Source organism: Molothrus ater, chromosome 2 (assembly GCF_012460135.2).
Source record: "Molothrus ater isolate BHLD 08-10-18 breed brown headed cowbird chromosome 2, BPBGC_Mater_1.1, whole genome shotgun sequence".
NCBI lineage: Eukaryota > Metazoa > Chordata > Aves > Passeriformes > Icteridae > Molothrus > Molothrus ater.
Window position 1 is genome coordinate 74,147,542 of NC_050479.2, and position 27,692 is coordinate 74,175,233.

The 27,692-nt window shown below is 42.1% G+C and overlaps 2 protein-coding genes across 5 annotated transcripts in view; one reads left to right on the top strand and one right to left on the bottom strand.

Annotated features, from left to right (window-relative positions):
• The first annotated feature begins 743 nt into the window (after positions 1–743).
• Positions 744–2,548, top strand: SLN (sarcolipin). Its single transcript, XM_036387516.2, has 2 exons — positions 744–837; positions 1,891–2,548. The coding sequence occupies exon 2, from the start codon at positions 1,998–2,000 to the stop codon at positions 2,091–2,093; it is 96 nt and encodes a 31-aa protein (XP_036243409.1). The 5' UTR covers positions 744–837; positions 1,891–1,997; the 3' UTR covers positions 2,094–2,548.
• Positions 2,549–21,945: 19,397 nt separating this feature from the next.
• The window catches only part of ELMOD1 (ELMO domain containing 1), a 44,397-nt gene continuing 38,650 nt past the window's right edge, over positions 21,946–27,692 (bottom strand). For all 4 annotated transcript variants that reach the window (XM_036383376.2, XM_036383407.2, XM_036383396.2 and 1 more), the window contains 3 exons: positions 26,221–26,271; positions 24,609–24,742; positions 21,946–23,767 (listed from right to left, as the gene is read on the bottom strand). In XM_036383376.2, coding sequence (XP_036239269.1) covers positions 23,595–23,767; positions 24,609–24,742; positions 26,221–26,271 — 358 coding nt within the window. In that variant the 3' untranslated portion in view covers positions 21,946–23,594. The remainder of the gene's footprint in view (positions 23,768–24,608; positions 24,743–26,220; positions 26,272–27,692) is intronic.

Genomic DNA, 27,692 nt, shown 5'->3' on the forward strand with positions numbered 1-27,692 from the left:
ATGCAAGAGTGTCAACAGTTCTCTAAAGAAATGTTTTGTACTTTTCAGCACAAACTAGTCCCAAACTTTCCTATCCAGGAAATTATCCTCTTTCAGTTATTTGTATTGAAATGAAAAGTATATTTTGCTCCTGTTCACTCTCTTTTAAATGCATATGAACTCAACATTTTCTTTCCCTTTCTCCACACTGGGGAAGACACCAACCAGCCAAAGGAAAGAATGTAGTGACAGAACATGGGGAATGTCTTCCAGTTCAAAGAGTAGGTTTAGATTAGATATTAGGAAGAAATTCTTCACTTTGAGGATGATGAAACACTGGAACAGGTTGCCCAGAGAAGCAGGGTGCCCCAGTTCCCAGAAATGTTCAAGGCCAGGTTGGATGGGGCTCTGAGCAACCTGGTCTAGTGGAAGGTGTCCCTGTCCACAGCACGGGAGTTGTAACTGGATAATTTTTAAGGTTCCTTCCAACCAAAACCATTCTATGATTGCATGAAATTCTCTATCTGATCCAATTGACTCCCAAGGGATGCACACAGCTCTGCTGTTAGTACAGCACTGTGGCAAAAGAAGCAAATCCGCCCACAGAGCCCACTGCATAAACAGCTTTAACCAATTTTGCAGCCCAGCTTAGCCCTTTAAAAATATTTGGGGGGGGTGATGTCAGCACCTGGATTGCCAATGCACTTGTTGGTCTCCACCCTCAGCCTACTTTAGTTCCCACACAGGGACAGAGTATCCAGACTGAGTGGGAGATAGGCAGAAGCTTGGAGGGAAAAATTATCTGCAGTGACCCAAAGTCCAGAGGCAGAACCACTGGGCTCCATTTACCTCCTCAAGGTAAAAGAACTGGCTTACTTATTAGGTCAGATTTTCTCATGTGCAAGGACATAGAAGGCTGGCAAAACAACTTGAAAATGTAGGAATTCGTTAACTGCATGCACTAGGCTTTTAATGTTTAATCTGCAAACTAAAGTAACTTCAATTGAAACTCTCTGTCTTCATGCTGGTATGGTCCCAAGGCTTCTCATTTGCACCAGAGATGTTACAGCCTAATCTGGTTGTGTAGCTGAAATTCTTTGTCTAGACTTAACGTTTCATTTGTTTAAGGGTTCTTATTATATTTACATGGTATGCAGAGATTAGTGCATGATATTTCTGATAAAGTATTCTCTTTTCTCTGCATGAACTCCAAAATCATATAAAATTTAAAAATTGCTGTCATGAAGTAAATAAAAGCAATAACCAACAGAAAAATTTATGAGTACAACTCGAATGGGATTTTTGGAATATGAGACTTTTAGCATTTTTCAATTCAATTTTTCCTTGAAATTTCAGGAGAGGCAGAAGTTTATCGAGAAAATACTATTTCATCTGTAGAAATGACTCACAAAATATGTGAAGTTCTTCAGAAATTAAAATGTCTAACCTTAGGTTCTCCTTTTAGTACTTTTAGTAGTAGCAAATAATTCACATTTATTAATCTTTTTCTATAAAATAATAGTTTGCACTTAATTTTTTAAAAACAATACACCTACAAATATAGGAATTTAAAAACTCGTAACAGTATTCTATTTATGATGTATACTTGTTGAAATGGGTCTTGGGCATTATTTATTTGAAAACACTTGCAGAAAGCAGCATTGATTTACACAGACTGCTCACCCCTGTGTACTCTATTTTGGGGTGACACTGGGAAGGTCCTTGCTGGAAATCAAAGAAGGTGATAAGCTGCCAAAGATGGCTTTTACTTCTTAGCACCCCAGTGCTTACTGACTCCTGGCCACTGAAACAACATTTATTTAGACTGACATAAAAAACTCTACGGAATCTGTCACCTTCATGCATCTGTCCTTTACATATTTTTCTTTTTCTTTTTTTTTTTTTTTTAAGAGCCTGTGACCTGAAGGTTGAACTCAAGGACACATCCAAGCAAGTCACTGGAGTTTTGCCTTTGCTCTGCCTGCTGACCTCTGCTCTCTCCTCATTACTCCCAAAAAATGGAACTTTCCACACGAGAAATTTGCCTCAACTTCATGGTTGTCCTGGTTACTGTAATCCTCATGTGGCTCCTTGTGAAGTCTTATCAGGATTGAAAGACTCTCAGAAATCCTGGAGGTGATTTCAGTGTGTGCTTCCACAGACATCAGTGGCACCCACAGCATGCCACATCAATTAGCTTTCAGTCAATTGAAGATGTTATGAATCTTTATTTTTCACTCTCTCCTATCTGTTGCCTGTGCTAATGTTTGTAATGGGTCTGTGATGGTGTAATTCTTTCAGTCTGCAGTGATCCAGCTGTAAAGTGTAAGATGCTTAGGAACAGCTTGATGTGGCTGTCTCCTCTGTGCTAGTTTCTGTGAGTGCTGTACTCCCAGCCCACCATGCTGGCTTGTTTGGCATCAGTGTTGGGTTCTGGAGGGTGTAAAACTGCAATGTGTAATGTAAGAGCCTGTATTATCCAATGTAAAAGGCATAAAGTTGCTTAGAAAAAAGGAATGTGAAACCTCTGCTTCCACTTGCACATTTTGTTTAAATAAAGACCACGTAAAACCATTTTTTGGAGCATTCCTTATCCCTCTCCTGACCTGAGCCAATAATAGCTGTGGTACAGTGTGATATGAAAGTGGGGTGGTTTGCTTGTTCCTCCAACTTACATTTCAATTTGTATTTTTTAAAAAGTGCTGTAGAATGGAAACCCTGCAGCATAACAGACATGTAACCACATATATGACCTGTTTGGGTGATTTTCTGTCCAGAGAGACTTACACCCTTGGTGCCTGTGGACACAGACTTCAAAGAGAGCCTTTGTCCCACTGGGACATCATCAATAATCGCGTTTTCTGACGCTCGATTTTGGGCAGGGATTCCCACAGTTTTATTTTGGGCCAAGCTATTTTTGGAGCAGTGCCTGCAGGGATGAGCCTGCCCAATTGCAGGCGTAGGTTCCTGCTGGCACCCCAGCCCAGCCATGAGCCTTGCCCAGAGCAGAATTCCCAGGGGGACACGCCAGGTGTCACGGCACTGCCGTGTCCAGCCTCAGGAGGCTGAGGTGTGACTGTGTCTGGGTTGCTGTCACGGTGTCGTCGCCTGCTAAAGCATCTTGAGCCAGCTTGAAGAGCCCACAGTTCCTGGGCTTGTGAAATCAGTAATCAAACTCCTCCCAGGAATTCCCCATCTGTCATTTTAATGGCTTCAGAGAATCAGCATCCTCTACAAAGTACAGCTTCCTGTAGGAAGGCAGTTTAGTATGTGCCATGATGCTGATACATGTCTCCTTCCCTTCCAGGAGCCTGGAAGGAGCAGGCAGCATTGCAGGGCTGTGCTGGGCTACCCAGGTCTTTGATGGTGAGGCAGAGCTGGCCCTCACAGGTGGGATTTGGGCCTGGGTTTTGGGAAAATAGCAAATATTCTGTTAGAACCACTTATTAAGGATTTGTGTTGCTTCAAGTTTGCTAATAAATGAGCCCTTGCTCTGTGTCATTTGTACTGTCTGTCTGGGCCTGCAGTCTTGCAGTTTGTGCCTCTCACTCTCCCAGTCAAGGAATCCCCACTGCAGTGCAATGCTAAAAAGCCACCTCTTGTTTATTCTTGACTGCAAATGAGCAAACTTGCCTCCAGAACTTCAGGGGATGGCAAATTTTCAGAAAAAAAAAGTGCTGAGACATTGAAATGAACTTCTGTCAGCAATGGACACAGCCTTTCTCTGCAGCCCACCTTGCACCAGATGCTGCTCTTTTATCGGTATTGCACATGGTCTGTTTGTGTTCAAAAGCTTGGCTGAGACCTGCAAGCAATGGCTAGAGAAGGACATGGAAAATCTATTTATAAATACTGTGAATACTTGATAATTCAGTATGAAAGATGAGAATCTTTCACTGGCTGTAACTCCCAGAAGAGAGCAATACCATGGGCTCATCCCAGTCTAGCAAATAAAAAACCAGAGGTGTAGTCTTCACTGTCTGAACCAGCAGTGGTTCAGAAACACTTCAAGGTGATCCTAGCAGTTTTCAGTGTGCAGTGAAAACTGAATTCACAGAATGGCTTGGTTTGCAAGGGACCCTAAAGTTCATCTAGTTCCAGCTCCCTCTGCCAAGGGCAGGGACACCTTCCACTAGACCACTCCTTCACTTTAGATCCATCCTCCTTGTTCTATCACTACATGCCCTTGGTAGAATGTTCCTCTCCAGCTCTCCTGCAGACCCCTTTAGGTACTGGAAGGCTGTAGAAGGCATTCCCAAAGCCTTCTCTTCTCCAGGCTGAACAGCTCTCTCAGCTGGTCTTCATAGAAGAGGTACTCCAGGCTGCTGATCATCTTTGTAGCCTCCTCTGCACTCACTCCAGCAGGTCCCTGTCCTCCCTGTGCTGGGACCCCAGAGCTGATGCAGCCCTGCAGGTGGGCTCTGAGCAGAGCAGAGGGGCAGAATCCCCTCCCTGGCCCTGCTGCCCACCATTGGATGCAGCCCAGGACACGTTTGGCTTTCTGAGATGTGAGTGCTGGGTTGTGTTCAGTTCTCATTATCTGATGTCCCCAAGTCGTTCTCCTCAGGGCTGCTGTCAATCCATTCTCTACCCAGCCTGTATTTGTGCTGAAAGATGCTAAGAAAATATTCTGGAGAGTTTGGGCCATCCACAACTTTTAGTCAGCAATCTTTTTCAGAGTCACCATGCATCTGACTTTGACAATATGATTAAAGTAAATCAACTTGAACAAGTTCCTAAAAGTGAGAATACCAGCCTAAGTGGTTCTCTTTTCAGGCATTTCTAGTTTTCAAGAAAATTTTGAATGAGATAAATTACTTGTCTAGGTCATTTGCCTGAAGCTGAGGAAAAAGACAATTCAACATTTAGTGCCAGATGCTGTGAAGAGACAGCATTTTGTAGTTTACAGGCGCATTACTGTCAAAGAACTTCAACCAAATACAGATATGTAAATACAAAATTTCCTAGTTTGAGGGACCTTAATGTAGGTGTTTGGTGTGACCCTTAAGGTTCAAACTCTGTCCATTACCTTCTTGCTCACCAAAGAATCCCTGGATGAGAGATGGCTTTTGGAGATGCATGTTGTCATAATTTTCCATCCTTCTGCAGTATAAAGGAGATGGAGAACATCAGAGGACTTCTGGGCTAACAGTGATTTGTCTTAGTTTATCAGTCAAATTATTTTAGGCAAAATTTTCATTAGAACAATACTTTTCATTATTCAAAATTTTCATTAGGACAATACTTTAGTGTAAGGGCTCTAGCCCCTGTAGCCTCCCTGGATAAAGTGTTCCAGTGCTTGACTGTCCTCACAGGAAAAAAGAGTTTCCTTATGTTTAAATGTGTTTCCTGCTGTTGAGTTAGTTCCCATTTCCTCTTGTCTTGCTGTTGGGGACCACTGAGAAGGGTCTGGCCCTGTCTTGTTCATTCTCACCCACCAGGTGTTTACATACACTGAGAAGACCCCTCTAAGCCTTGTCCAGGCTGAACAGTCCCAGCTCCTTTAGCCTTTTTTCATCAGATGCTTCCTCATCTTAATGACCCTTTGCTTTGACCCTCTGCATGTCTCTCTTGTACTGGAAAGTCCAGTTCTGGACACAGCATTCCAGATGTGCCTCCAGCACTGAGCAGAAAAGAAGGATCACCTCCCTCAGTCTACTGCCAATGTTCTGCCTGGTGCAGCCCAGGAGGCTCTTTGACTTCTGCTGCAAGGACCCATTTTTGGTTCATGGTTCATGGTTCATGGCGTACCCAGTGAGCCTCAGGTCCTCTGCAGAGCAGCTTTCCAGCTGCTTGGCCCCTCCTGTGCATTTGTATGTCAGCATTTGGCAGTTTTACACAGTATGCCCAGGACATCAATGCGGCACAGTTCTTGCCTGTGAGGAGGATTGCCCAGGTGACACTTTACTACACTGTTATAGATGGAAAATGAGATGATTGGCTCTCGCAATTAAAAGATAACTATTGTGTGAATATTAAGAAAAGCTGTAGTGATGTATAGTTATGTTATTGTAGTTTAGATGTCCTCTGTTCTCCCCATAGTTCCTTTCCCCCCCTGTATTGTTGCCATCAGACAGCTGGGGTTGCCTAGGACAGGTAGAGAGAAGGCTGCACATGTGCCCCTTGCATGGGAAGTTGGGAATGGGAAAAGCTTGGTGCTTAGGGGGTGCAGCATGGCAACGCCTGACCTCCAACCAAGTTACAAGAAAATGGCTTCCACCAATAAATGGCAAAGAAGAGCTGACTGACAGACTTTGGAAGGGGCCAGGGCTGGCTGATGCAACCCCCCCCAGGGGTATAAAGGACTGAGCATCCATCTTGAAGATGAACTGGCCATGTGGTATGCACGAGGGGCAGTTCCCAGCGCTGCAGCTTTTTCCTTATGTAGTCCTTTGTTGTATTTTTTCAAGGTTTAATAAACCTTTTTAAATTTTCAAAGTGAGCAGTTGTTTCTCACATACCCCATCCCTCTGCCATCCCACCTCCTTTGCTAAAGGCACTCTGTGCAGCAGGAGCTGCTTACGATGAGCAAAACAGTGGTTGCTTAGGACTGACCTGACTCAAACGAGGTAATTTTTACTCTGCCACCTAAGCATGGATGAATTAGCCACACACAGAACCAGAAGTCCAGCAGCAATCTCTCCATTCCCTTTACTGGGCTTTGGATAAGACTGTAGCTACCTAATTCTCCATGTTTAGATTTCAGAAGCTTGAGTCTAGTCCTGGTCATGTGGAATTGCTAAGTCTTAAGTACCTCATTCCAGAGAAGCTCAAGACATAGGATGTTCAGCATGCTTTTGGGAAAAATCAGACTGCTAGTTTATGGGCCTGCGTACCAACCTAGAACAAATTTAGGCACCAAGATTTGAAACTTTGGCTAATCATTAGAAAATTGTTCAGCGGGGTCTACCAGAATACTTTTACCAATCCAGTATGTTTTCAGTTGAAACCAGTTTCTCTATTTTTTTTCAAGAAAATTGTTTTTATCAAGGAAAAATAAAATTTGTCAAAGTCAAATGTCGTGTATGAAAACCAACTGTGTCCATTTTGCTTTTGAATGATGTGTCAAAGCTTCTGTAGGCTATGTGACCTGTGCCCCCTTCTCCTTCATTGCCCAGGCTCCAGGCCAGGCAGGCTCTCTATCCCATGTTGCATAACCAATCACTCTCATGGTGTGCTACCTCCAAATCACAAGGTAGGAAATTGTCATGCAATGAGACAGAGGTGAGTATGGGAAAAAGAAGTGGCTGACATCAAGGATCTGCATGTGCTGCTTCCTAAGTGGATTGGTTACAAACATTTTCTTAGTGACATTTTTTAGTTTGCAAAGATTCACTCAAAATTCAGTTTTCTGTGGGGGGAAAAATGGCACACTGTGTAAGCTCTGTGCTCAGCAGATGGAAATATATAACATGAAATGTGTAAGTTCAGCAGATGACAAAGAAAAAGAAGAAAATCCAAAACCTGGGGTTCTCAGCCTTATCAAGGCAATGTTCCTGTGTATGTACAGAATCTTTCTCTGGGTCATGCCAAAAAAAATGTGAAGCATAAATAACTTCCTCGCTATGTAGCAAGTCCAGCACAGCTCTATTTATACAACTGCATTTGGAAGCATGCCAGAGGCAATAGATGCCCTTGCAATTCAAGAAGAACTTGGCACAATCATAATCTATATTTTGCTGGTGCAGTGAGCTAGAAGGGATCAAGAAGACTGACAGGTGCTGACTCGCTGGCTGGCCATTGTGAGGACTCCTAAATCACTCTTCACCTGCACAGCTGAGCTGGTTTGCCCCCTGTGTGCTGGGCTTACCCACAGATTACGGGTCTGAGCTGGAAAAGCCTTTGGCACGTTTCTCAGGGCCACATTCAGCTGCTGCTCAAGCCAATCAGCTCTGACCTCCCAGCTTAACAGTTCAGCTGGCAGCTTCTGCAGAGAGATGACAGCATTTTCAAGCAGGCTCTGCTATGCTTATCAGCTAATGCCAATCTCTACTCACACTGGGCTGATCTGTGAGGGAGTGCAAAGAAGCATAAATTCGTAAATGGGACGAACAGAGGTGGCCATCTTGTCCCACTGTGTGTGCTGTGTTCCACTTGTACTTTCCAGTTCTTGGCTGTAGTGGGTGGATGAAGGAGATGAGTAATAATTTGGTTTTGGCAGCAGTTGTTAGGTAAATGTAGACTCATGCTTCCTTCTTCTACAGCTTGTATGGCAGGGCTCAGGAAGGTTTCTGTATGCGCCTGGATGTGCCTTAATCTTTTGGTTTTGCATTTATGCCTTTTGGTGTACCCAGATGAGCTGCCAGAGCTGTGCCTCTCTTCCAAATGGCTGTTTTCCTTGTGTTTCAACTCTGCCCTCTTGGGAAGCAGGCAGTGGGTTTTGTGGGTATTGTCTCAGCCTCGTGGCCAGAGATGTACACAGAATACTAGAATAATGTCCTGCCCTGTTCATGTCTGCCCCACCCTGCTGTCCCTGCCACGTGTATGAAGGCCTGGAGCAAGTGTGGCTCAGGTGACCCGAAGATCAAATTGATGGGGTCGGGATATTCATGGTGATCCAGGTATCAGTTGCTCAGGAGGGACTTAATCCCTCATGGATATGTGCCTTGGGAGGAGGGCTCCTGGAGAAGATCCTACCTTGTGCTTATAGAAATCTGCATATTTTTACAGGCACATGGCGTTTGTGTGGGCTTGCACATCACTGTGACAGCCTGGCCCAGATGCATCACCCAAAATATCTAGTGGGAGTGACCCAATTCCTTAATCAAAACTACGGGACACGTTGAGCAATAAATAATCTAGGATGGATTTTGCATGTACTTCTTCTCCCTGCTGTATTCAACCCTTTTGCTGCTCAGCTCGTTGTTCTCAGACATCTCTTGGCATAGCTAAAAGCAGGGACATGATTTTTTAATACTTGCAGTACAGTTTCACTGGTGACTGCCGGTTCCAGTAGGACTGACCCGAGCCTTGTTACCATGTTAGGATCTGCTCTGGCTTGCTGCAAGCATTTTCCCCAGTGTGCTCCAGTGGAGCTGGGCCTGGTTATGTCAGACAAGGATCTGCCCCTCTGTGTCTCTCTGGTTCTCATCTGCCCTCCACAGAGTTCTGTTTTAGCATCACCTGGAAGAGATACACCAGAAGTAGCTTTAGATCTTCCACTTCAACACAAATTTTAATAAAAGAATTTCACTATAAGCAATAATAATTAACACTTTAATGAAGCTATTATTCAGAAACAGTAAGCCTCACAATTTAAATATATACATCTATTTCAAAATATGCTTTCAAATTACTAGGTTCTAAAACTTACTTGGCTTGGAACAAAATAAGTAATAACAATTAAATGAGTTTAATAGACTTCTTTTGCAGCAGATTTGTTTTTACAATTTAGAACAGAATTTTGTTCTGTTCTATTTAAAATAGAATTTTAAATCTAGTCTATTTTTTAAAGTGGTTTAAATCTAAGTGAAGTCAGAAGATAGTAAGCATTGAAAACACTAAACCTTGTTTTTTTTCCTTTTTTCAGTCTGGGATACTTCCCTACTTAATGATCCCTCTGGGTACTTCAGCTGCATTTTTACCTGTGTATCAAGAAAAGTGTGAAACTGAAACTGTCTCATCAGATACAGTCAATTCCATGTCATAATAAGGCTAAATAAAGTCTCCTGTGAGATTAATAAGTGGGAACTTATATCTGTTGTTCCAGAGTTGTACTCCTTTTTGCAGCCTTGGTTGGGAGTTTTGGCTCTTCTCTCTTCTTAGGCTGCACTCAGCTGAGCTCTGAAATTACTGAAAACTCCCTTTCAGGCTTGGGGAAAACTTGTCTGCATAAACAGCCAACTCCAAATGTGTAGTTCTCAGTTTATAGATTTAAATCATACCATACTGCATTCCCCGACACAGAACAGAGTGAAAGTCAATGAAATTCAGATGGGAAAAAGAAAAAACAATCAGAAATTTCAACAAATAAAGCCCCATTTAGCCAGAAATAGAAAAAGACCATAGGACATGGTGGTAATGCAAATATCAGAAAGACAAAGATGACAATATCAGTAAAGAAGGTGCAGCATGCATTAAAGAAATCTTTATCAAAATAAACTCACTGTTAAAAATATATATATAATAACCCTCTAGCCTGACATTTCAAAAATAGGAAAAGTGCAATAAGGACTAAAGTGTCAACCAGAATAAGACACCAGGGAGGCTGTAAGGCAGAAAGCACTGTGGCCATAGAAAAATCCATCTTTGCACCACCTCCACAAAGTGGGAAAAGGTCAAACTGGTCTCTAATTCCTGCTACATTTTTAAGCAACATAAATTATTTCCCCTTGAGCACTCAGATGTCACAGAAGGAGAAGCTGTGCAGCCATTAACAGAACATGGGATCAGGATCAAATGTTACTTTTGTAAAATGATGGTGTGACAGTGACCACAATGTGCATGAGGGAAACTTCCTTATGGAACTAGGAAGGCTGAAAGAAGAATCAGCAAAGCACAGGGAGGAGTTATGAATAAAATACTACTGCTTAAAACACAGAAAATATATCTACATTGGCAAAACTGAAGAGAACTCAGGAAAGTTAAATAAAAGGTTGTAAGGAGGGCAAGAAAACTGTTGATTAACAGCACAGCAGATGCATTAAAAGCTAAAAATAAAATACACCAGAAGCAGGCAACCTGCCAGGAGACTGCAGGGTTTGCAGATGATAGATACAGAGCAGGAGCGCTCAGAAAATACGTTTGGTATAGGAAAGGTATATTAATTACCTGCAGCAGTGCTCCCTGTAGAAGAGATTATGAGAGTTTCCATGCAAGAACTTTTATCTGCAGGCAATGAGTAATGGTCTCAACTGATGGGCCAGAAGCCAACAGCATGAGCAGTGATATATCAGCAGGACCAGATGATGTTCACCTGGTGATTTTAAAGGAGCTTGGATATGAAATTGCCTGCCAAATTACTGTGGAGTGTAACTTATTTCTCACATCAGACTGGTACCAGAGAAATGGGAGGTGGCAGATAAAGTATCAGTTCTTAAGAGGAAAGCAGAGGACAGCTGGGCAGTTACAGACCAGGAAGCTCCATTTCCAAAAAAACCCCAAACCACAGAAAACCAGAATTCAAAGGCACATAGTTGCCTTGGGTTGTCAAGCATTGGAACAGGCTGTCCAGAGAAGTGGTGGAGTCAAATTCTCTGGAGGTATTTAAAAAAAGTGTAGATGTGGCATTCAGGGACATGATTTAATGGTGGACTTGGCAGTGCCAGGTTAATGGTTGGAGCTGATGATTTTTAAAGACTTTTTCCAATCTAAAAAATTATACAGTTCTATGAATCTAAGTGGAAAAGTTGGCAAGGCTTCAGCAAAGGGAAATCTTGCTCTTGGTATCTATTACAATTCTGAAACAGTAAAAGTGAGCCAATCAATAAGTTTTAAAAACCACAAACTGTGATGGGAGCGAGAGGGGACTTCTCCCTTTAACTGGGTGAAAGATGGAAAGAGAGTGGCAGTGAACAGTGAAATTGCATAATAAAAGGAGGTCCGCAAGAGCTTTCGCTGTTTAATGTATTTACAGGAAAAGCAGAAGCACTGCAAAATTTTCTGGTGGTATACATGTCATAAACGAGGGGTTGCAGAAAGTCATCTGAATGCCAAATCATAAGTAATAAAATGGTAGATAAAGTTAAAAGTTGACAAATGTGAAGGAGAATACATTGGGAGAAAGAACATTCCAACACAAAATAATGAGCTCAGCAGACACTGGCATACAGGAAAAATCCAGGAATAATTGCAGAGAGTTCCCTGAACACATCAGCTCCGTGGGCAGTGTTGGAAAAATTGCAGAGGGCAATAAAATAATAAAAAGCATTGTAACAGTTTTGACTTGAGAAGAAATTTGGTAGACATAGATCCCTTTACCTTGAAGAAAAAGGTAACTGAAGAAAAGACATGAGTAATAGCAAATAAAGGCAAAAAGACTGGCTATTTGCAGTCTCTCAGTCCATCAAATAAATGGCAAACATAATAGCAACATATAAAATGAAGAAAGGCATTTGGCGAAGCAAAACTGCAGTGTAAAACTCAAAAGGACAAGATGTTTTGAAAGAAAACAGAACAGATATTTTAAAATGTTTAGACAGATCTGCAGAAGGAGAATAAAAGGCTTCAAGACCTGATGAATATGAGGGTAGGCTTGCTGGGGCTCCACAGGAAGCTTAACCCACAGACTGCTAAATCTCAGTAGGTATTCTGAAGAGTTATTGCACCTTGCTTCATCTACCATCAGGGCACCAATGTGACCAGCCCCAGCAGCAGACACCAGGCACCTCACTGGGAATGGAGATGGGCCAAATATGACAAAGGAAGATTATTGACAGCCTTCAAATACATACAACATAACAGCAAAGAAGAAAGAAAGAAAAAACTTTTCCTTGCACATAAAGTAATGGGTTTGGATGTTAGCAACAGAGACTTTGGAGCAGTTTTCTTAGTCTAACTAATGGCTGGTGTAGTTGATTACTATGCTACATTGCTGAGAGGTGTGGGGCTACCAATGTCAAGAGATGCTGCCAGTGGTCCCAGGGAATGGGTTCAAAAATCCATCAGGAATACTTTATAACCACTCTCCTAGCTTGGAGAGGGATACTACCTCTTAAGGAGTTCCTGTGAAAGCAGATATCACAGAGTTTAAGAGGCCTCAGCCTTCCCAGCCTGGCTCAATGAAGAGGAGGACACTTTACAATGGAGAGAAATGCTAATAGAATGTTGCTGTAATTTGCTTACAGGAAGAAACAAGGAGATGTGAATAGACCTATGTGCACTTGCCTTTATGGAATTTAGGAAGTGTTTAGGTGACTCAGAGCAGTGTTTCACAGCATGGAAAATGCTTGCCTCAGGGAAGACAAATGCTGCTCTGATTTTATTTCCTCCAGGCTGCTCCTGTCTCTTTGGGATCTGTCAGGTCTGAAGTGCAGGGTCCTTGGCAGAATTATCCCCAAGGTGAGTGAATTCACAACAGCCAACTCCTATTCAAGAAACTCTTGATAGAATAGAATCATAAATTATTTCAAGTTGGAAGGGGACCTGTAAGGACCCTCAAATCCAACACCCTGCAGCTTGCAGCAATATGTAAAACTAAACCACATGGCTGAGAGCATTGTCCAGCCTCTCAGTGAACTCTGACTGGCAAACTGAGCGAAAAGTCCCCCGTACAGATCCAAAGCCCTGAAGGCATGGCCTCAACACGACTGCCAAGCTCTGAATTCCATCAGAAACTCAACTAAAATTTACCTCATTTGATTAACAGGGCGTTATTGGAGATAGTTACCAAGCATCCCCACTGCTATTGCTCCAGCACTTAGCGGCAGCAAAGGGCTGTAACAGGGGAATTACAGGAGCTCGGAGAGGGTTGTTATTTGTGCCTCGGGGTCCCAACGCCGCCAGTCGGTCGCACCGGGAGCGGTGCGGGCCCGGCGCTCTCCAGGGTGCTGAACCGGCTGCACCTCATCCTCCGCGGCTGCCGGGGCGGCTCTGCCCGGCGGGAGGCGGCACTGGGAGGGACCCTGGCGCCAGGAGAAGGAGGTTGTCCACAACCTCTTGTTGCTTTTTAGACCAAGAAGAGAAATCTCGTGCTTTTACCCCAGAACGGTCCTTGGTTATAACACAGAGGGGTCAGCTGAAGGCAATTAATAATAGAATCACCTGAGTTGTAAGGGATCCACAAAGATCACCGAAGACCAGCTTCTGTCCCTGCACAGGATGACCCCAAGAACCACACCATGTGCCTCAGAACATTTTACAAGTCCTTCTTGAACTCTGTCAGACTTTGTGTTGTGACAACCTCCCTGGAGAGCCTGTTCCACTGCCCAACCACCTTCTGGTTGAAAAACCTTTTAAAAATATCCAACCTAAACCTCCCTGACAAAACTTCAGGCCCATTCCCTCGTGTCCTGTCAGTGGGCACCACAGAGAAGAGATCAGTGCCTGCCCCTCCTCTTTCCCTCACAAGGAAGCAGCAGACTGCAGTGAGGTTTCCCCTCAGTCTCCTCTTCCCCAGGCTGAACAGACCAAGTGACCCCCGTGGCTCTTCCTACAGCTTCCTCTCTAGACCTCTCACCATCATGATGGCCCTTCACTCACCATAATGTGAGGCTGTTCATAAAAATGTTGGTGCTAATGGCTTTGAAGTGGTATTTTGTGTTTTTGGGGATTTTTTTCCCTTATTATTCATTGTATAGTCAGACATAAGTGGTGAAGACTTCGGTTGTGGGGGCCTTGCAAGAACGAAAGTTTTGAAGGAGGAGTGAGACTTTGGTTTTGAGGAAATAAGAATGCAGGTGAAAAAATAACCAAGGAGGCAAAACCCAAAGGTTTGGTACAATGGTTAAGTCGTTAGAAACTAGAAAAAGTGCTGGGCATTAAACAGAGGAAGCTGCCCCCCGCCAGGGGTATCTGACTTTCTGCGCTTAGGTGGTGTTGTGGTTTAGCCCCAGATGGCAACTCAGCATCCCCAGTGACTCCTTCACCCTCCCAACAGTGGGATGGAGGAGGGAATCAGAAGGGTAAAATCAAGAAAGTCATGGGCTGAGATAAAGACAGTTTAATAGGAAAAGAAAAACCCTCACATACAAACAAAACAAAGTAAGGAATTAATTCACCACTTCCCATAGGCAAGTAGATGTTTAGCCATCTCCAGGGAAGGCATCTATCACATTTAATGGTTATTTGGGAAGACAAACACCATCACTCCATGCATCCCCATTTCCTCCTTCTTCTCCCAGTTTTATAAGCTGACTATGATTCCATATGGTCTGGAATACCTTGTTGGTCCCAGCTCTGCTCCCTTCCAACTTCTTGTGCACCCCCAGCCTACTCACTGCTGGCTTGGTGCAAGGTCTTCTCAGCAATAACAAAAATACCTCTGTATTATCAACACTGTTTCCAGCACAGATCCAAAACATGGCCATGTAGTGGCTAATATGAAGAAAATTAACTCTACCTCAGCCAAAATTGGCACAGATATTGCTTAAAGGTCAGATTTCAAGTGTTGCAGGATGATGGTGATGTGATAGCTTTAAGCAAGATGATACATTGTATTCCATATTCAGTGCGTATATATATGGAAAACCACAAAATGCAGCCAATGTCAGAGCAGTGGCTGCTTCAGCAGCTGAGACAAAACAATGAGATCATACCCAAAATTTGTGTTTGCCAGTTGTAAACCAAGATATTTCATTCTCAGATGGTATTCTACTTGTCTTTTGGGGAAAGCATCCTCATTGCTGAAGCAAGAAACGAGAGCATGGGAATTCAGGCCTCTCCCATGCATGGCATACCTTAAACCTACATTATTTTGCATGGCACCTCCTTTTCCTCAAATGTGACAAGTAGGTGTTATTTGTTCGTGTACAGGGATTTTGTGAAGCTGAATTCCTTATGATGGGCAAAGCATTGCTTGTCCTTGCTGGAGCATGGCTACTGGGACTCAGTCATACGACAGCGAGCAGCTGAGATACACTGATAAAATGTGCTCTCTCTAAACCACAATATTTTCCCCATTGCAGTGTTTGTAACAGGCAGTTTAATATGAAGAAAATAAAGATATTGTAACTACTTTGATCCCAAGAGCAGCAGTGAGCTAAGGTGTCCTGGAATTAACTCCTGGCACAGTGCAAGACCGATGTAGAAGTCCCACTGCTTGTGCAGGTAATTCATCACTCTGCAGCCCCCAACTGCAATTTGGGTATTTCAGGCTTACCTTTTTCCTGGATAGGTACATGGTCTTATGAATGTTTTCACCTGTGCTGATATCCCTCTCTGAAGTTTAGGCACTGATATTAGGGTTATATTGATTGAATTTTCAGTAGCATCACAGATGACCTAACCCAAATGACATAGGAAGCATTGCCTCGCACAATGATCTACCCCAAAGGCAATTCTCTCTCTTTGGGCATGAGAGTTTCTAATTCTCATCACTCAGATGTCTAGGAGCTGTCATTGCTGTGCCTAAAAAATAATGGAACAGAACTGTGACATAGAAGTTAATCTCTATTGTGTATAAGACTCAAAGGCAGAGATTACAGACATCCATAATAAATTGAAGAGGATCACAAAAGATACTGTTTCTAGACAGTGATGTTTAATACTTTATTCTCTATTCTTAACTTGCACCTATACATGCAAAATGAAGTGCCAGTATCTCTCTTTGATACTGGAGATACTGATACTGGTGCAGTTCAGACAGCTCCAAAAGGCAGGTTCCCACCATCTATCTGTATCTCTGCTGGAATTAGAAATTAGTTTAGCATTCCAAAAGCACTGATATTTCACACAGGGGGAAAGTCACTGGCAAGCTTTTACAATAGTCTCTAAGGATATGAAGGCTTAGTCTACCCATTAATACAAGGGCACTCACACCAGTGATCAAGGAAGGCTTTCTGACCCACTCTGTGTGTTGCCAGATGAAAAATCATCTACACCTGGAGAGCTAACACAATGCTTATTCTTTAAAACCCTCTGGCCTTTGGAACTGCACAATGCCCATTGTGTAAGAAGGAGAGCTGGAAAGCAACCAGCCCCAATTCTGCCAGCTTATACTCATTCACTGATCATTCAGGTGTGACTTTGTGCTGACCACCAAAGAGACCCCCAGCACAGAAGAACACGTGTAAAGGGGAGAGAAAATATATCAATGATTTCAGGGACATGACTATCATATATGTATATTTATTCTGGGGCAATCAGTGAATATGTATGTGAAATACAGTATAAAATCAGAAGCTTTCCTGTACTCAGCAGGCACAGTATTTTGAAGGAAATATTCCTTCATGCCTTCTGACAAATAAAGAACACCTGATTCTTAGTATTACATTGGTGTTAAGCAGTTTATTTTATTTTTACTGATATTTGGTTACAGCTAGATAATTGATGTTTATATCTCCCCCAGACATGTCTTTTTATCCAGCAAATGAAGGAGAGTACTGTTCTGGGATTATAACTTCTTGCCATGGCTCCGGATCCCCTGTTCTCTGCTGTTGCTGGACTCATTTATTCCAGTCAGATTTGGAACCAGTGTAAACTTGCTGAGTTTCACAGCAGGCAGGCATGACTTACACTAACTGAGGCCAGTCTCAGGCATGGACAAAATAACTCCTGAAAACCCCTGCTCTCTTCTGTAAGACAGAAAAAGCTGATTCCCCCTGGAGAGAACCTGGTGGGAGGCTGAGGGTGCTTGAGGGGCAGAACAACCCCATGCACTGTCAGCAGCTAACTAGAGAAGCCCTGGGTTGTCCGTGCAGCCGCATGTTCATGTCCTTTTTCCACAGCCCTCAAGACAGGCACAAAGCACTTGGAGACAGCAGCCTTGCCACAGCCAAGCTTAGAACAGCTTTCCTACCCCTGGTGTCACAGTGGTCTCCTGTAAGCTCTGCAAAATGGCTTGCTGACAAATATGTGAGAAGGGCCAGAGGCATGGAAACTGGAGGTGGTGTGTGTGCCAGTTGCCTTAAATTCAAACCAACCAGCCAATGTGAATGGAAAACTGAGGGCGAAGAGGCAAATGGTGGCTAATCATAACAGCTTAAAGGAACATGTGAGACCACCCAGAGCCAAGACAACATCACAAATTCCCCTAGCAAAGACAGACAGCAAATTGCATCCTTGGGTCTTCAACATCCTGCTCCTTTGGTGTTCCCCCATCCAGCACATCAAGCAGAGGCAGATTCTCAGGGGTGAGCAGGCAGGTTTCATAGGCTGATGTGCCAAGAAGCACTTTCTAACTTAGGAGAACAATCCTATCTTGTCTCTGGACCATGACCAAGGATCCCAGTTTGGGCCTTAACCTCCCCTCTGAGCTTTACATCAAAGCTATGTCTATATCCTATTGATACTTCCTGACTAGTCTCCTTTGAGAATCACAGATTTTCTTCTCATCTGTGTGGTAGGCACCAGGGATCACAGAATAATAGAATGGCCTGGATTGGAAGGGACCCTAAAGTTCATCTGGTTCTAGTCACCTGCCATGGGCGACACCTTTCACTAGACCAGGTCACTCAGAGCTGCACCCAACCTGTCCTTAAACACTTCCAGGGATGGGGCATCCACAAATTCTCTGAGCAACCTGTTCCAGTGCCTCGCTACCCCCACAGTAAAGAATTTCTTCCTAATATTTAATCTAAACCTTCCCTCTTTTAGCTGGAAGCCATTCCCCCTTGCGAATAGCCTCTCCATCCTGTACGCCCCTTCAGGTACTATACAGCTGCAATTAGGTCACCCCAAGGCTACTCTTTTCCAGGCTGAGCAATCCCAATTCTCTCAGCCTTTCTTCATAGGGGAGGAGCTCCATCCCTTTAATCAATCATCCTGGTGTCCCTCCTATGAACTTGCTCCAACAGTGTCCTCCGTGTGTTGAGGACCCCAGAGCTTGGTGCAGTACTCAAGCTGGGGTCTCCTATGTCTGTCCTCATTTCCAGTGTCACAGTGCCATGCCCTGTTGTCCTTGGGTTAGGTTTTTCACAGTCACTTGCATGTGTCTTCCCTGGTTACCCTTTCAATTGGGCAATACTGACTGTAAACATACAACAGGAGACCTCACGTCTCTTTTTTCCAACTCCTCTTGTGCTGATCTGCTTTGCTGAGCTGCCAGCTGTGCTGGTGTGTGTTGGTCTTGTGCTTCCCCATCCTGCTAGCCTCTCTCATTCCAAGCTGTAAGCTTTTTGGGGAATACACCACCTATAATTCTGGCAGTGGATCCTTCAGCACAGTGGAGCCCAGGCCTAGTAACCAGCCCTCTGCCCTTCCTCATAGCTCCTTTGGAGTTTAGCTGCTGACCCCAGTTCTTGCTGGGTTTTAAAGCTAAATCTCTTTTCTAATTATAGTTCTATATAGAGTAGAACAGTTTCCTTTGCTAGAATAAGTAATGACCTGATTTCCGTGTGCACTGCTCACAGGGGAAAGCACAAAGCCTGTCCTCTAGGATCTGGCAGGAAGAGTCCTGTCTAATCATTGGCAAGTCTTACAGAAAACCTGCTCTGCTGCAAACCAAGGAAAACAATGAATTATTCATTGCCTTATCCATTTCAGGATTGTTTTCTGCAAAACATCTATTTTAATAATTTATGTGATTTTTAGCTGCACCATGCTGAAGATGCAAGAGTACAGAGGGGAACCCTACTGTTTGTCTCAGTGTAGTCTAGAGGATTCATTAGTGCAAAATTTGAGCTCCCATTGGAACAATTTCCAAGTGAGAACTGAGGGTGGAAATCAGGATAGTTTACAAGATTCAAAGTAGAACAATTCTCTGAAAATCACAGCTCCAGAGGAGTCTTACTGTTATGGCAAAATGGTCACAATGATGTCAAAATGTTGATGATGTCAAGCTTGTTAAGAGCCAGCTGGGGAAGAGAAGTAAGTATAATCAGAGTTACCATATTTTCCAATATGAATACAGAGTTTCCCTATTTCCCCAACAGCACTTGCCAAAGACATGAACTTAACCTATAACATGAAGTTATAGAATTGCTCTCAGGTTACTATTCTAGGCTGTAACTGGTTCCTACCTTGGTCAGATTCATCCAAGTGGTGGAGCTGTGGATTGAGGTTTCCCCTAGAGCTCGGGCAGGAATGACAACAATCTGCAATACCACACTAGGGGACAACCCTGCAATGCTGGTCACTCCTGTGGAAGGGTCAAAAATCTCTGATCACGTTCTGACAAAAAGGGATGGGTCAGCAAATGGCATGTTAAAAGCTAATCACAATCCATGAAGGGGGGGATTAAGAAAGAAATTATGATCCCTCATAATGGAAGCCAATGTATTATGATGCTACCAGTGATTCTTTGGGCCAGTGGAGGTGTATCTGGGTTCATTAACCTGAGCATCAGCACTCTGTTCACATACATCCTGTTCCAACTAACAGCACTTATTTCAGCTGGGGACATGCTGAAAATGCCCTGCTTGCAGCAAAGTGTTTTAGCCTGCTAAGTCATCACCAGCTGTCTGTGCCCCAGAGGGCCCACAGTGGGCACAGGTGCTTTTAGAGATTGCTCTTTCATTAAAAAAGACAATAAATTAATCTCCTTTACCCTCTAAATGACAGTAAATTTTTCAATAGAGCTTCAGTGCTGCTCCAGGAAACAGTCAGGAGATACAATTGTCCAAGGCGAATTGTGTACATAAGGTAGACCTTGTTTGCTTCTAAAAACAGCACATAGAAATACCACCAGCACCAGGATTTGAAAAACTACCTTCCAAAAGAGCCAATTAGAAGAGCAGCAAAAATATTTCTCCTTCCCTCAAAGAAAAAAAGCTACAAGCCAAAGAGTGTCAGGAAGCTGGAGTAGCACTTGCTCTCCTCCTCCTGGCTGTAAACAACCCCCCAGGCACAGGTCCTGGGGCTCTCACAGCCCCAGCTCCACAGATGCTGTGGAGCATGTGAATGGAAAAGAAAAAACTGAAGCACCAAGGTTACTGAAGACCAAGGTTACTGAAGACAAGTCCGTGCCCACCTATGTTGTTGAAGGAGCCTTGGTAACAATTTAAATACACATTAGCTAGGATAAGAAAATGCTGTGCTATGGGAAATGCTTGAACATGTAACACAGAATATAAGCACCACTATAAAAGGATGAATACAGAATTAAAGAACTCCAGTACTACATAGCCCTTTCCCCACCTGGCTTTAAGCAGATCAAGGTTAATATGTCTGCATTTTAACACATTCAATCTCCCAATATTATACTTTCATCAGTTATATTTTCACCTACTGACCCCAAGCAATACATATTCTAAGCAATGCATATTCTGGATAGCTTCAGCAAGCTGTCTTGAATTTTATACAGTAAAGCAGCAGCTTAGACTTACAACATAGTTGTGCCTTTTAAAAACAACACCTGGGCTGCATGGCATCGCCAATGTGAATTATTTGCCTGAGAAAAATTGCCTGTTAAGAAAGAAGGTGACCATTTACTTTACAGCCTGGGCAGGAAGCACTTACTGCCTGAGATGAACGTGGCCAGGCATGAGCCTGAGAGAGATGGCTGGTGAAATGCAACAACCATGAAGCTGTGGAAGGTTTGTGGAAAGATCCAACCTAAACCTTCTCTATACTCAAACCAAATTCTGTACCCTGTAGTGAGAATAAATATTGATTCTTCTTTATTGAAAAAGCTATTTAATACTTCACACACCTGCCCCCCCCCACCATTTCTTTAATTTTCTCCTCCCTAGGGAAAGCAGCATCCAGTTGCTCACAGGTCAGTATGGATCTATACTAGTGATAGCATAAATTCTAACTTTTTAAAAAATGCTTAGGTTTGTATCATTGTAAGAGGTCGTTCTTGGGGAGGAAGGAAGGCAGTGCCCCACAAACATCCTTCCTCAGCAGTGCCCAGCCAGTTTTGGGCACCCACCAGGGATGTTCTCTGCTCCAGGTTTGACATTGACTTTGGGAACAAAATCACAGGACAAAGCTGAAGCACAAACGGGCTGGAAGACAAGATTTGAAGGCACCAGCATGCAAGGGCTCCACAGGAGAAGGAATTTCACGCTTTCACTTCATTAAATCTATCTTCCTGCAGGACAGGAAAAATAATAACCCAAACTAGTTAGATTATACTGATACAATCTGACATAGAGCCAGATGACATTTTCTGGTTTTATTTGAGGTTGACACCTTGAGACAAGGCACACCTGAGAGGATCAGAGCAGTAAGAAGGTAGCAGGAACCTTCCCTCCCTCCCCCACAACTTCATGAACTCCACTGCAGAGTATTAAAAATAAACCAGAGTAACCTAATAAATTGCAGAAAATATTTAAGTCAGAGTGGGGCAAGGAAAGAAAGAGAGAGCCTAAAATTTGAAACAACAATAACTGTTACTAGAAACCTATTTTAGAAGCTTCAAGAGTCACACAAAAAAGTCCTTGAGACCTAACAGCTATAAATAACCACTTTCCAAAATCAATGGTATTAAGTTGAACATGCATAGTTTTTATTCCTTGTATTGTCATGCAAAATATGCAAATGTTAATGTTTCCAGTTCCATATTTCCAGATTCATTGGAAAAGACTAATTATTGCAACACCCATAAAATGCTGCTGATTAACTCCATGAGTGCAAGTTTCCAGCCATGTAGAGAAGTCCTGACCCCAGCTTACATTTTAGCAAAGAAATGAGACAACTTAAATCCAAGAGTTTCCTAGGAAGTTGAAGCACTTCCATTTATTTATTTATTTATTTTGTTAAATAAAGTGATGGCCCAAGCAGTAACTAAAATGATATAAAGCACCTTATCTGAAGAAGTTGTGATCACACTTCATTCCTCAGGAATACCACAGAGCTGTTACAACCCATTTTACCTCATCCATTAAGTAAAACACTTTTCCTCTGTATTACTGCATACCTCAAAAATAAAACCCACAGTGCTTCCGTTTAGAATGATGTATAATTTATTCATATATTCACAAGTAGTTGGACACTACTGAATTTGATCTCCATATGCAAGTGATTTACACAAACATATAATACTAAAATTGATTGCTTAGAAGGTAAAAAATACCATGGGTATGAAATGCCATGGTAGATGTTGTTCAGCATACTACACAATCTTAGTGTCAAACACTTTTATTCATTTATGGTTTTAGAAAAAAGGCAGTTTGCCATTTTGAATTTTTTTTTTATAAGTAGTCTGGGAAACACAAGCAGTTTTGTTCTAAACCTTCTAACCAATTATTTCTCCCAGCTCTTAGGAACTGAATTAACAACCAAAGCAACATTTTCAGTAGTTCTAAGAAAAGATACATAATTTTGCTTCCCTGAATTCACCAAGCACCATGTGACCAAATCATGTTGCCTTCCAATGTGTGACACAAAGCACTAACCTCTGCATATCCAAAGGAATGTGCAGGAATCTAGACCATGCTTCAGCATGGTGGTGTTGGTGACAACAGCCTGATGTTATAATTTTTGGCCCCTGCTGGTATCTGTTAGTTGTGAATGTGCTCACAGCTCACTGTGTTAGCATCACCAGACCATTTGGTATTCATGCATTTGATCATAATTCTGCATAAACTCTTCTCACTGAAAGTTGTATCTCATAAGCCTCATTATTTTGCATTAAGCATATAATGGTTGCATGGAGAAAATTTGACTTAAATGTGTTTGTCTGAATTAGATTAAATTACATTATCTTCTAGATGAGGTCCAAACATATATTTTGCTTGAAATGCCAGTAGTTATCTTAAAACATACCGAGAAGTTAAAAAGCTTTCACAATACAAGATCCAGCTACTTATTCCACATATACAAAAAACACTGCTAGAGAAATACAATTCAATTGTCAATGCTGAATTATGAGGAAAGTCTAAAAAAATAGAAAAACTCTGATATCTGGACATCAATTCAGAAGGTAACACTGCATAATGAGGCAATATGAGCACCCATTTAAAATGAAAAATCCCCAGCAAGAGAAGCATAAGGGGATCATGTGACAAAAATAGATGAACACTGCGCCAAAAACATGCACACAATTGCCATGGTCATTCAGTATGCTACTGATGGTCTAACAGTGATCTAAACCAAGAGTGAGAGAGTGCTTCCAAATTAAATCAACTGAGTAACTACATATTGATTAAACTTTCTGATGCAGCAAAGTGAGGACACAGAGCCATCTCTGGGTTCTGGAGCTGTCTCAAGATTCGCTTGTAAAATTTCTCTCTGACGCGATTAAATTCCATTATGTCCAGTGGATCCTCATCAATCCAGAATTTGTGGAATTCATGCATTAAGTAGCCTACAAAACAATATGAAGGAAGAAGAGATAAATACTATATGTGAAGATGACACATACAATTAAAAAGTACCCTGGAATTAGTAATTATGATCTGCACAGAGAATCCTAGTCACTGAGATCTGACACCTCATGACACTGGGCAGGAACAAGACTAAACCTATTCTGGACAATGCCAAAATTGGAAGAATACACACATTGGCAGAATTTCTCACAATATACACAGCAAGTCACTAGTCATTTTGATATATGGATTCACAAATTGAAACATAAAACCAGGGAGTATAAAAAGGGGGAAAGATGCTGCAGGTGCTCATTATCAGTTCCTTGCCTACACATTGAAAAATATTAGAAGTGTTACTCCCACTGTGCAAAGATGAACAGCAGGCCTCTGCTGTAGCAGGGATGCTTAAATACAGGGGACAGAACTGTCAAAACATTATTTTGGCGGTGGAGCAGCAACTCTGCTGAAGGGTGGGGAGTAACACCAGAATGCAATTGCAAGGATCATATGGCAGTTGGATTTAAGGGGAAACAATATTCAAACACTCCTTAAAGCACATTTACTTTTTTCTTATTATTTAAAAAATAGGAAGGTCACTTGGTAAGGTGCTTAGTGCATTTTTTGTTTGTGTTTCTTAATTTGTTTTACATCTTGGCTTGGTAGAGGCCTCCATCACAGCTGAAGAGCAGAATCCAAGCATGCTAGACAGGAGCGCACAGTCTCTGTGCTGCGTCAGAAGACTTTATTTCTTTTTTTAAACTATGGGCAGTAGTATGTTAGCAGAGTACCAATTATGAATTTCCACCCCTTGCCCCACACTCCCACCCTTACAGAACTTACAGAACGTCTGCTGGAAGTGGGTGAGCGTGGGTGCTTCTGGAGCAACATTGTAGAAATGGGTCTTCAGAGCCCCACTCACGAGCAGGTTGTATGCAAGGTCTGTTATGTTAATGCCCACGATGGCAAAAGAGTAGCTGTAAGGAAAAGCAGCAACTTTTGTTGAGAATTCACTTTCTTTTGTCACATTTTAAGGAACACTGATGACCCTGTTACTGAGATGTATTCATTCTCTCCTTTGTGAGTATCCAAGGTGTGTGTGGGATGGAAAGCAAGGAAAACATTTATTCTGTGTGCTTTGTACAGCATTTCCCTTGGGAAATAAATGGTCACAGTAAAAACAGGAGTTTCATGTGCCAGCCTTTTCAGTGGAACAGTACTGATTAAGTCCTACAAAATAAGAACAAGCACAGACATCCCCGTGCTCCTGCACTCGCCTCTGAAACAGGGCAAGGACTCCACACGGTGGCCACGGCTGCAGGGTGACCCATCATTTGTTATTTTTAACTGCTGGAGTTCCCACTGGAACTCATTACCCATAGTTAGGAACATCATGCTTCAACAACCTGTCCTATAAAGACATTCATATGGCTAAAAAGCTTGTGAAAAGGATCCAGCAGAGTGACCTCTAATTTCTCCCTAAAAGAGAGCTAGAGACAAGGCCAGAAAACAGGCAGAATCCTAAATCAAAGCATGCAGGAAACAGAAACAAGAAAATCAGACTCATTAAGTAAACTCTGTCCTGCTAGGAGATATTAACAAGTGAAGTATATTTAAGCACAACGAAACTCAGAAACTGGAAGTTAACTTGTAAGGTCGGTGCATAAAGAACTTGACATTCCTAGCAGTGACTATTTCCCAAGGAAGCACATAAAGACTTTCACGGACATTTAATCATAAAAGCAAACATGTTTGGATATTCAGTGATTGAATTTTTTTCTCAGCTAAAGACAGCTGTCTTCTCTAGACTGTCTTGGGTATTTTTTCAACTACCTCTATAAAGCAAACAGAAATATTTTCTTTTCCTTTAACTTTTTTTTGCATTTCAGGAGGGAAAAAAACAAACCTGAACTCCAGAAGTTAACTTCAGCATGAAGTTAACTTGCCTAATGGCAAGTTTCACAGAAAAAATAAATCTGGGCAGTAAAATCTTGTATTACAGATTTTTAGATACATTCAGAAGGAACATCCTGTTCCATTTCCATGAATAATGCAGTTATACCAAACCCACTGTTAAAGAAGAAATAACTCTCAGTATTATTTCTTCGCTATTATATTTTCCCAAAAGCAGTTCTGAACCTGGCTTTGAAAGCAAGAAGTGAAACTTGATCATGTCATGTGCTAAGAAGAATTAAACAGATATTAATCACCACACTATATATAGCACAAAGAGAAAGCTTCTCCTTGCTACAAAATTTTTGGGTTATTTTTTTCTGAATGTAACTTGAATTGTTTCTCCAGTAATCTTCGACTAAAATCAAGGTGTGGCAGATGTACATATGCTCACAGAAATTTCCTTTAAAAAATAACTAGGAAACACCTTTTCTCCCTCAAATATACAGCCTCATTGTTACCTGCTGTGTTTGTGGCAAATTAAAAAGGTTTTTAAACTTACCCAATTGCCTTATCAAACTTTTTCTTCTCCCATTCAGCTTTGCTAAGTTGGCTGAGGAAAAAAAAATAGTTAAAATCCAGACATTGCCAAACACTACTAACTGACAAATATTTTCTTTCAACTTCTCTGATGCAATAATACTGGCTGAACATGATATTTCATCTTCTTTTATATGGCTAGTCCCATTTAATACTCCTTCTGGCTGAATGGATTGACATAAACAGACTTGAAATGGGTAACTGGTTAGAGCATTGCCAACAAACTGGTCTCACCATTACAAAATGCACCTATGTCAATGCTCTCAGAAAAAACTCATTGTTTTCTAAATTGACCACAAAGGTGAACCACTTCAGTTAAGCTTGAGCTGTACAAGAAGTTGAAATTACATTTAACTAATCAAAGATGGTTTTAGCTTTTTTGTGTTTTCAGAGATATTCGTGATACTCATCACTGATGCTGTGGCATGATTCACTTGAGGCAGCAAACATGAAAATACTCCTCTGACAGTAAGTTTTTATGACCAGCCAAATTAGAAATCACTCAAAAGCCAAAGATAAGGAACAGAGTTTCCTATTATTTGGCACAATAATGCAGTGCTTTTCAAGGACACAGAAGACGCCTCCCTTAAAATAAAATTAGTCAGGGAACAGATTGATTTTTGACTAAATTTCAGCTCTTCAACAATTTAAAAGAGCTGTGTGATCCAACCAGTCAGCTAACATCCCACTAACCAGGTTTGAGTCTACTGAGATGAGCAAGTTTAGCAGAAATCATTGCCTGCATTTAAAACCAGCTAAAGGCAGGCACAGAACTGACCCTAACCAGGAGCCTACAACCTTTAAATGGCTGTGGGAGTTTTGCCCTAGTAAGGCAAATCAGAGTTTGCAAGCTTTAGGTCCCAAATTATAGACAGGCATGTGTAAAGGCATTGTTCTTAGACTATTCTTGAACTTCAGTAAGTATATATTACACTAAAAACAATTCCCTGAGCGTCAATATATTGAGTAAATATATTATATAAAAATTGTTATCAATAATTACTTAAGATGCTAACAGATTCATACCCATTGTGATCTGAGGGTTACTAGCTGGCATGCATGAGGACAAAAACTTCAGCTCCTAAATAGCTTTGCATACAGGAATACACTATTATTTGACCATCCTCTAAAATCTGAACCGTCTTTGCAGGCTGTGGAATAACGCCAGTTAGAAAACCCCAGGTAAAGACTGAATAATAAAGGTGGCACACATAGGATGTGGGCAAGTGAACAAGTTCAACTGAGATAGAAAATCCATCGATCCCATCAGAAAACAGCACAGCTGCTAAGCAACCACACCAGGAAGATCACCATGGGCACCACCTGCAGCATCTATCTTCTACTGAATGCTCTGCAAGGCACAGAAATTGCACATGCTCACACTGCACTCCGAGACTGCCCTTGGTAATCAAACATGCAAATGAAGCACACTAA